Raw genomic sequence first — 10546 nt, forward strand, 5'->3', positions numbered from 1 at the left:
GTGTGGCCCCTGACCAGGAGAGGTAGGAGGGGAGGAGGTGTCCCCAGGCAGAGGGGAGCCTCCTGCTCTCTCTGTCCTCTGCCCATGAGCATCCCACAGGGCCACAGGGAGATCCTAGGGCCTGGGGAGTGCTGGGAGCATGGACCTGTAAGTGTGCACAGGAGGAGGTGCCAGCGCTTCACCAAGCTCCCTTCAGCCTTGAGTCAGGCTGACAGACGTACCCTGCCAACCATGGAGCTGCTGCCCCACGGGCAATGGCATGCCATAGCCACGGGCCCCAGCATGGCCTCTCCAGTCCCTGGGCCTGCACTTACAGAGCGCAAGTTTGCACCAAGAGACAGGAGTCATGGGCAATTTCCTGCCCCAAGTCAGAATGCTCTGTCATTAGGCTTCATTATGAGGACTTACAGGGCTAAGTCCTGCCTCAGCAGAAAAAATCCAAGAGGAGAAGAGGGAAGGAGGAGGTTTTCGAGGCTCAAAAGGAACAAGACCTTATGGGAAGGAGCAGGGGGGAGGGGGCAGGACTTGCTCTCTTTTGGCCCCTCCCAAAGGCCCCAAGTTGTTTGATGCCTGCAAGGTGGAGCCTGTCCTCCTGGCTCAGAAAATGTTGACCATCTCTTTATAAGTGGAGGGCCTCCTTCCACAGGCCCTCTTTTTTCTTTCTTAGAAGGGGTAAGGGCTGTTTGGGTGCTTCTGCCCACTTAGTGAGGGGAGGAGAGAAGCCCACAGGCATGCCGTGTGGTTRCTGCCTGGGCTCGCAGGTGGTGGGTGCTGGGGCCTCAGCTCTGGCTGCCCCCAGCAGGTGTGTGTCATTATGTCGGGATGGGCACAGCACCCAGGGCTGACCCCAGAAAGGGGTTGTGCCCCTATGACAGCACAGAGGACAAGTCACAAAGGGAGGGGGCTGTCACCAGGGCACCTGCAGGCGGTGGCCCTGCAGCACTACCAGGTCCCCAGCTGTACAGCCTGGGCCAGCCCAGGCTGCAGCAGTCTCTATGGGTGAGTGCAGCAGTGGGGCAAGGCTGGGCTGGATGAAGGCCGAGGCACCAACACTGGCTCCCTCTCACAGGTTTCCAGCACTGCAGCCAGGGCTGAGCTGCACAGGGCAGTGTGTTGAGTCTAGGATGTTGGCACCTCGAGGGCTGGAGGCAGAGGTCCCCAGAGAGCCCAGGTGCCCAGAGACCTGTTGTGGATGTGCTGGACACCTGCAGCTCTGCAGGCCACTGCTCCCTTGGGGGACATGAGGCGTTGGGAGTCCCCATTCTGGTGGCACTTGCCCTTTCTGCACCCGTGCCCCCAGGGCAAAACATGGCCAGGTGCTGGGCCTTGGGGGGAGGGGTTGGTAGGATGGGCCCCACAGTGTCTAAGGCCTGCATCCCCCTGGAGCCTGCAGGCACCAGGGCCCAAGCACTTTCCCTGGGGCAGTCCAGGGTCCCGGCTCAGGCAGCACTCACGAACCCCATCCTTGCTGCCTCTGGGTTCCCTTGCCCCCTCTCCCATCCTGCCCTTTCGTGCCTGCAGCTCCTGCCACCAATCTGCAAGCTCTTACTCAACCAGCGTGGCTCACCTGCTTCTGTCTCATCTCTTGTAGGCCATGGCTGTGAGTCTTGTGCTCATCATGGCCCTGCTAGGCATTGTCCTGCAGCCATTGAAGGTCAGTGATCACATGGATGTGGCCACAGAGCAGCGGATGCAGCAGCATGAGGAGCAGCTGAGTCAGGAGATGACTCGGCTGCAGCAGGAGATTGCAGAGATGATGCAGCAGCCACAGAGCAGACTTTTCAGGAGAGACACAGTCTTTGTCACCTGGGACCTGTGGCAGCTTGGGGCCTTTGCTGGAGGCCTTGTGCTGCTCTTTGGGCTCTTCTGGATAGCCACAGAGCAGGACGTTGGTGAGTCTGACAGCAGCAGTGGCCTGAGCTCCTCCAGCAGCAAGAAGGAGAGGGAAGGCGAGGAGCAGGGAGCTGTGGGTGCCTTGCACTGGCTGTCTGCAGAACCACAGCTGGACTCCCCAGGAAGGAGGGCACTAGAGACCTTTTATGAGCAGCACCTCCTGGGGCCAGCACAGGACGTGGCCCACACATGCAAAGTGGTGGAGGAGATGGTGGGCAACCTCCTCCATGCCTGCCAGATGATCTCTTTGACAACTTTCCTGCCACGGCTGGAGCAGTGCATTGGTATGGGCAGCGTCTTTGAAGGCTGGAGCCACCGCGGGGAGGACACTGTCTACAGCCTGCTTGTGCCTCTGAAGCCACCACCTGGGCACTCCTTCCACCTGAAACTGGGCACTGGTGGGGAGCTGCCGGCGAGGCACGGCCGTGTTCGTGTGAAGCTGGAGTGCACATGCGAGAGGGAGCAGCTGCTGGGGGATGTGCTGTGCTTCCAACACCACTCCCAGATCCAAGTGCGCAGGTATCAGAGCCCTGGGCTCCTACATACTCTGTGCACTGGCTTCTACCTGGATGTGGAGAAAACCATCCACTGGTTCCAGCTCTTTGTGAGAAATGCCTGGGATGTGATCGCTGCTGAACAAAACTGCCAGCTGACGGTGCTGCCCTCCTCCCGTTCCTGCAAGCTCCTGCTCGCATACAACTCTGGGAGGACTGTGCATGTTGAGATAATGCTGGGGGTGAAGCAAGACGACTCAGGGGTCTTCATGGGCAGCCAAGAGGCAGAGGCCAGCCTCAGCAGCAGCACAACATGGCTGGAGAGCTGTGTCCTGCAAGAGCTACTGTTCTTCAGATTTGTGGCCAGGCAGGCTCCCCAGGGCAGCTGCCACCTGACATGTCTGCAGCTCCTCACCTACCTCCTGGAGGACTCAGTCCTTTCCTCTGTCCACCTGAAAACAGTCACCATGCACCTCCTGACACTGCTTCCCCCAACAGAGTGGTGCCCAGAGCATCTCCTGGAGCGGCTGAGGGATGTCCTGCACTACCTGCACTGCTGCCTGGAGGAGAAACAGCTTCAGCACTTCCTCCTAGGCAACAAGAGAGTGCCCAGCGAAGTCCCCCTGTCAGCTGCCTTCCAAACTGCCAGCCCACTCAACCTCTTCCAGCACCTGGCACAGGAGCCCGACACCCATGCCCAGGCACTGCACGAGTTCACCGAGCTGCAGGATCGTCTCAGGAGCCTGTTAGGTTGACACCAAAAGAGAGTCTGCAAATGAAGCAAAAGTACATTTTGGGGAACCTCACTCGATCCCACTGAAGACGTAGTTGCAAGGAGGCATGCAACAGAGGCTCCTGTGATCACTTGCACAGTGACTGCCCATCCTTTTGGAGAGATTAAGTTCCCCATGGGAGCCTTGCCCTATGCACACACCCCAGTAAATTTGACTTTCTCACAAGCCCTCTGTCCGTGGCTGCCTTCGTCTGGGCAAGACAGAGGGGGGAACGTGGGCCCCATCCCACCACAGGGATAAACGCCCAAGATTGCCTTGCATCTGGGAGATGACCAGAAATCACAAACACTAGCATATACTGAGCTACCTTATTTCCCCCAATCCCAGGAAACTATTTGACAGTAACAAGCGCACTGCACAGATGACATTTGGGAGGTGCATCAGATGTACAGTTCTCATGCTGAACAGGCACAAAATAGGGCACCTGTGCCAGTGTTTGMACACCAGCAGGGTTGAAGCTTTGGTGATGGCCTACACTCAAAGCAGGCATGCATGCCCTGCAAGCCACATGTCTGGGAAATGCTGGCCTCACTGCAGCTGTGCCACACAACAGGTTCCCACGTATGTGTATTTGAGACACCTGTGGCAGAAATATAGCCCTCATGTGCTGGGGAACACTCACAAGCTGTTTCATAATCATCCCCACAAAGGAGCTGCACATGCCCAAGTACTGGAGAAGCCTGGGCTGGTGTCTTGCAGGCAGTCAGTAGGGGCAGAATGCAGCCATTCTGTCCAAGACAGGCAAATCCATCACAACCTGCTCCCAACGGATGGGTCTTTGAAAGACCATGGTCAAACAGAGGCCATAGATTCTCTCTGTGTCTTCCACCACAGGGCTTTGCAGTCTGTGGTCCAAGCTTCATTCCCCCGAAATTTGTTTCCCCACAAAAGGCCTCCAGTAACACTGACTCCTGACACAGGTGACCCTGGCTTGCTCAGTGAGCTAACAGCAATCATACTGCAGCTGCCCTTCATCCATCAGCTAGAGGACAAAGCTGTGCAGTTTAGAGGGGGCTGAGAGCCCCTAAACCTGTGTGGTTTAGGGGCTCTCAGAAGTTGTGCTCTTTCCCCTTCCTCTAGCAGGCACAGCAGAGCCCAGCTTGTGCTAGCACATAGAGCTGAAGGGAACCTCAGCTGCACTGCCTCCATTCCAGCCCTACTGGACTCTCACACCTGAATGGCCACCAGTGAAGGCAGCCCTGGCATGGCAGGAACCAGCATCCAACTCCCTGGTGAGAGCTGGGCACAGAAGCACCAGACAGCTCTGCCAGGGAAAGAATGCTTGGAGCAGMGCCCTTGCAGCCAGCAAAGGGCTCCACTCTGCCCTGTATTGCCCTGGGGCCTCTTGCGGGAGGTTGGCAGGGAACACAGGGACATGCGCTGCCTCGCACCCACCCAGCCCAACACAGCACACCAGGACTTTCTGCTCCCCGCCTGACTCCTCAGACTCCAGGGCCTTGGGACTCCTCCTCTTCCTCACATTCTGCTTTCTCTCGTCTCTTGGTAAGGGTGCGCACACAGAGGCAGACTAGGACCAGCATGTGCATGTACTGACACTACATACAGCAGTAGCCTCAGCCACAGAAGCTGCAGGCAAGAAGCAGGCCATTTGTGATGTGCAGTCTAGTTGGAGGCCTGTGGCTAGTGGCATCCCCCAGGGCTCAGTACTGGGTTCCGTCCTGTTCAAATTTTTCATCAATGACCTGGATGAGGGGATGGAGTGCCTCCTCAGCAAGTTTGCCGATGATACCAAGCTAGGAGGAGTGGCTGATAAACCCAAGGGCTGTGCTGCCATTCAGAAAGACCTGGANCCTCCTCAGCAAGTTTGCCGATGATACCAAGCTAGGAGGAGTGGCTGATAAACCCAAGGGCTGTGCTGCCATTCAGAAAGACCTGGAGAGGCTGGAGAGTTGGGTGGAGAGGAACCTCCTGAGGTTCAACAAGGGCAAGTGCAGAGTCCTGCATCTAGGGAAAAATAACCCTCGGCACCCGTACAAGCTGGGGGCTGACATTCTGGAGAGCAGCTCTGCAGAGAGGGACCTGGGAGTGCTGGTGGATGACAAATTGACCATGAATCAGCAATGTGCCCTTGTGGCCATGAAGGCCAATGGTATCCTGCGGTGCATTAGGAAGAATGTTGCCAGCAGGTCAAGGGAGGTGATCCTGCCCTGGTGAGGCCTCATCTCAAGTACTGTGTCCAGTTCTGGGCTCCCCAGTACAAGAGAGACATGGAGTTACTGGAGAGAGTCCAGCGTAGGGCTACAAGGATAATTAGAGGACTGGAGCACCTGCCCTATGAGGAACGGCTGCAAGAGCTGGGCCTGTTTAGCCTGGAGAAGAGAAGACTGAGGGGGGATCTTCTCAATGTGTGTAAGTAYCTGGAGAGAGAGTGTCAAGGGGATGGGGCTGAACTCTTTTCAGTAGCGCCATGTGACAGGACAAGAGGCAACATAAAACTGAAACAAAGAAGTTCAGCCTGAACGTGAGGGGGAATTTCTTCACTGTGAGAGTGACAGAGCACTGGAACAGGTTGCCCAGAGAGGCTGTGGACTCTCCCTCTCTGGAGATACTCTAGGCTCACTGGATGCAATCCTGTCTAACATGCTCCAGGTGACCCTGCTTGAGCAGGGAGGTTGGACTAGATGTTCTCCAGAGGTCCCTTCCAACCTTATTCTGTGATTCTGTGAAAATGTAAAAATCCAAAAAACAGAAAATGTAAAAAGCAGGGGAAAACAAGTGAATGCAGAAAATTGCAGAAAAWTGTGTAAAATGGTAGAAAAGGAAGAATTAGTTGGAAAATGCCAAAATAGCTGGAAATAATGAAAAGAAAGGCCAGAAAACATGGAAAATAGTGGAAATGACCTAAGGTGGAGGAAAATGTAAAAGAAAACCCCATAGAAAATAGCAGAAAATGGCTTAAACCAGTGGAAAACAGTAGAAATTTGCAAATAAGTGGAAAACCCCCTTAATACTACTGTAAAAAAACCTGTAGCACTCCAAAAATCTGTCACAAAAAGTTCTACACAATCCCAAAATACTCTTCCCTTGCATCCCACAATGTGTCCAATGCCCCTCTGCAGTGACCCCTTCAGTCTCCCTCAACACTCAGGAGAGGCATTTCCATTGATTTATCTTGCTAGGTTGCACATCTGACCTGTGGGGCTGATGCTTTCCTAGGATAGCCCTGAGGTGAGCCTGACAGGGTGTCCATTCCTATGAGCAGATAATTTGAGTTCCCTCTCCTACCACTGTGCCTCTGTGCTTTTTTGTGCTTGTGGAGGTGAGCCCTTAGTGGGCTGATCACTCTGCTGTAACGGGCTTGAGAGTAGCTGGGCTTACTGATTTTATGATTCAATGATTCTTTTTCACCCAGCTTTTTTGTACTCTTCTTTCCTCTAGGGCCCTATCCAATGGTATTTTTCCAAGAAGATCTTTGAAGAGGCCACAGTCTGCTCTCTTGAAGTCCGCAGATATGATCTTCTTTTTGTCTTGCTCACTCCTCTCAGGATCCTGAACTCCGTCATCTCACGGTCACTGCAGCCAAGCCTACCCCTGACTTTCACACCCCCAACCAACGTCTCCTTGTTTGTAATGTATGAGATCCAGCAGAGCACCTCTCCTCATTGGTTCCACTATTACCTGTATCAAGAAGTTGTCACTGATGATCTCCAGAAACATCCTGGGTTGCTTGTGTCCTACTGTGTCTTCCCTCCAGCAGATATCAGGGTGGTTAAAGTCACCTGTGAGGACCAGGACCTGCAAACATGAGACTGCTTCTAACTGTCTGCAGAAGGCCTCATCTACTTCTTCTTCCTGATCAAGTGGCCTGTAGCAGACATCCACAACAATGTGACCCATATTGGTCTGACCCTTAATGCTTACTCATAAGCTCTCAGTTTTCCCATCATCCACCCCAGGCACAGATGAATGAATTCCCACTGCTCTCTCACATAAAGGGTGACTCCCCCTTCTCACCTTCTTGTCCTGTCCTTCCTAAAGAGCCTGTATCCATCTATCATAGCACTCCACTTATGTGAGTTATCCCACCACCTCTCCATGAGTCAAATGAGATCGTAACCCTGCAATTGCACACATATATAATTCTTCCTCAGACTGCATACATTAATGTACAAGATATTTCAGAGAGGCATCCAATTGTGCCATTTTCCCAGAAAAGGTATGAGAGGTTTTCCCACAAAGCTGCTCAGTAGTCGTTTCCTTGCTTACATGCAAACGCTTGAGGTTCGCCCACTTCAACCATGTTTTGTTAATTTTATAGTCCCTTTTTATTCACATCACCCCAGGGCCTGTACTTGTCAACCTCATCCACCATTCCCTCACATGGCTGTTAGTAACTCTCTCCCTCCTACTTTGTTCCTAGCCCTTCTTACCAGGAAAAGCAAATATGCTTTTCCCCTATTTCACCAGGTGGACCCAATCTCTCCCAAGCAGACATCAATCCTCAGACAGGGTCCCAYGGTCATAGAAACCAAAACCCTGTTGCCAACACCAGTTGTGCAGGCAACTATTGATGTGCAAGATTAGTCCACTCCTCACACCCTTCCCACTCACTGGAGCACATGGAAGAGTATTTTGCAGAATCAGCTAAACAAAGTTTTAAATCTTGGAAAACAGATATGCAGGATGTCCCAAACCATTGACATCTGCATGTGAAATTGTCATGTCTCAGTAATCAGGGGTCATCTGCAAYAAAGACTCCAGGCATTCTCAAGTCAGGGGCACCTAATTAGCTTGCTAGAAGCTGTTAGAGCTTCCCCAGGTCCACACGCTTGTGGTTTCCCCCTACCATGTTCTTATCTGGCGGTATCAGGCTCAGGTTTCTCAGAGGGTTCTCAGGAGTTCCTGATGTTCCTGGACCCAGTCCCCAGATATTCAAACTGCTGTGTGTTGGCTTCCTCTGTCACCTGCTTCTGTGATTCATTGTCTGAGCAGTCATTTGTGCTTTTGTACCCAAAATAGTGATAATGGCTAATATCTCTTACTTCTGAAGTAGCAAGAACTGCATCAAGTAACATGAAGAAGGGAGGAAACTGCAGCTGGCAACTGACTTGTCATATGTAGAGGACAAAGCCTGTTCCTCCTTCCCATGCTTGAGGAATGAGTCTTTGATTCTCTAAGATTGGTTCTAAAAGTCAATTGGCCTTCTTCCTCCCTTGAATGTGAAACCTGATCATTACTGCAGTGAAGCACTCTCTACTGTCTGAACTGTGATCACAGTGCAGTTTAAATAATACAAATGTCTCTGCTGTATCAGAAGGCTCTGTGGAATGTGGAGGGCCAGTGCATTCCCATTAGATCTTTGATAAATGCCCTTCCGTGTTGGTTAATTATTATATTGCTTCATGAACTGGTGATCTGAAATCTTCTTGCAGTAATTAAAGGCTCTACAGGGTAATTTGAAGTAAATGTTTGACAAGACAGTGAAATAACATATCTTATAAAGACATAGAAAAAGTAGAAGTTATTATTTTTGCAGTATACTCCCTYAAATGAAAACCTAGTTATTAACACAATTCTCTGAATCAATGCAATCTAGGAACTAACAGCCAGCTAACAAGCTTTTAAAGTTGTTCAATCTTGTATATGATTTAATTAAAATTTGTCTAGATAAAAAATGAGAGATAAATGTCTCTTTTAAAATCTCTACGTTTTTAACAGTACCTAATTTTCTAGCTTATTTTCCTAGACAATTCTCTATTGTCTAGTCTATACTCAAAAGCTTCTAACACTTCCACTTACTGATTGTCAGAAAAGAATTGACTCATAGTTCTTGGAAACAAAATCACAGAGACCGTACTGATCCTGCTCTTGATTTAATAGATTTCTCAGATGTGTTTAGAGGCTGTCAGTATTCCTGTATGAGGAATCTTCCATTTCTGCTTCTTATAGTTCAGTATTATATCTTGATCTGAAAGCACTGTTGCTGATATCCTTTGTAAACTAATGAAGCTAACTCAGCTACAAAAACTGCTGATTGACTCCCTTTGTTTCCCCCTCTTTTTTTTATTTTTATCCTCCCAAGATGCATTAAAAAAGTTCAATGGATGATTAATAAGATGAGATTGTGGTACTGTGTGTTCAGGAAAGCTCTTAAGCAAATAATTACAGTGATGGCAGGATGACTGCACACGTGCTAAAGTAAAGCCCAAGGTCATATGCTTTCTTGGACTGACTGTTTTGCAGAATCAGCTAAACAATGTTATAAATCTTGAAAAACAGATATGCAGGATGTTCCAAAGCGTTGACATCTGCATAATCCATGTGAAACTGTTGTCTCAGTAATCAGGGGTCATCCTGAACAAAAGCTTCTGGCATCCTCAAGTCAAGGGCAACTAACTGAGCCCATAGAAGCTGCTAGAGCTTCCCCAGGTCCACACCCCTGTGGCTCCACTGACATCTGTGTAATCCACATGAAACTGCTATGCCTAAATATAAATTCCTAAAGCAGAGTATTTAGCAAGATCAAGAAATATCTGTTAGGATCAGATATCCAGAGCTCACTTGCACACATGCACAGAAGAATAATGTGGTTACAATGACATGGAAAGGGTGAGCTAGCTAACCACCAGCCTGCATTTCAAAAACAGAGTCCTTGAGAGTGCTATTATTGCTTGCCTAGCCACTCTTTGACTGCAATAGCCCTAGCAGCTAATTTTAGCTCAAAGTGTTCCTACAGTCTCTTAAGTGAGGCTATGTGGCAGCTGCATCTGGTGAGCTCTGGGATGTGGGGATCCCTCCTACCTGGCTGCTGGGGCTCAGCCCAGTGTGCCTGAGACCTCTAGGTCTCTCTGTTCCAGGTCAATAAATGTGGCTACTGCTCTCCCATTTGCAGTTCAACTAGTAGTGAAGCGTGTAATCCCAGACACATATACATACATATATGTTCACAGATGATACTAACATAGCCAGCCACACAGACTGCCACAGACAAGGTGATACCTTCAACAATACCTACATATAACCCTACTAGAACCCATATAAAACATATTTATGTTTTATGTTTTAGCCAAGTCTCCTTCTTCCTCTATGGCTAGCAAAGGTTGAAGGTCACTAGTGAAAGCACACACACCTTCACTCTCTAGTACGAAAGCACATTCATAGTTTTGGATTCCTCTTTCCATTTGATATCCTTGCCCAGGTCCTGAGTCCCCGTACCCACCATACAGGCCTCTTAGTTGCTCACTAGTCCTGCTTGATGGCCTCTCTAATGAACAGATGCACTCACTCATACTTGTCTTACAAGCACCCCCACACTTACAGATCCCTTGGGTATCATCAAGAACTTTCTGTCTACCCAATATCCCTGTCTGGTCCCTAGACGCCCAACTCACTGGCTAGTCCAAC

At 50.4% G+C, this 10546-nt stretch overlaps 1 protein-coding gene across 1 annotated transcript; it reads left to right on the forward strand.

Annotated features, from left to right (window-relative positions):
- Positions 1-1594: 1594 nt before the first annotated feature.
- On the forward strand, positions 1595-3142 carry ITPRIPL1 (ITPRIP like 1). The gene has a single exon (XM_085307711.1). It carries the CDS (start codon positions 1595-1597, stop codon positions 3140-3142), a length of 1548 nt encoding a protein of 515 aa, XP_085163837.1.
- The last annotated feature ends 7404 nt before the right edge of the window (positions 3143-10546 follow it).

This window comes from Rhea americana, unplaced genomic scaffold, assembly GCF_003343005.1.
Source record: "Rhea americana isolate MKP2758 unplaced genomic scaffold, rheAme1 scaffold_262, whole genome shotgun sequence".
Lineage (NCBI taxonomy): Eukaryota > Metazoa > Chordata > Aves > Rheiformes > Rheidae > Rhea > Rhea americana.

Excerpts from the sequence above, each read along its gene's own strand:
- ITPRIPL1 (XM_085307711.1), top strand. The coding sequence starts at position 1,595 with ATGGCTGTGAGTCTTGTGCTCATCATGGCCCTGCTAGGCATTGTCCTG.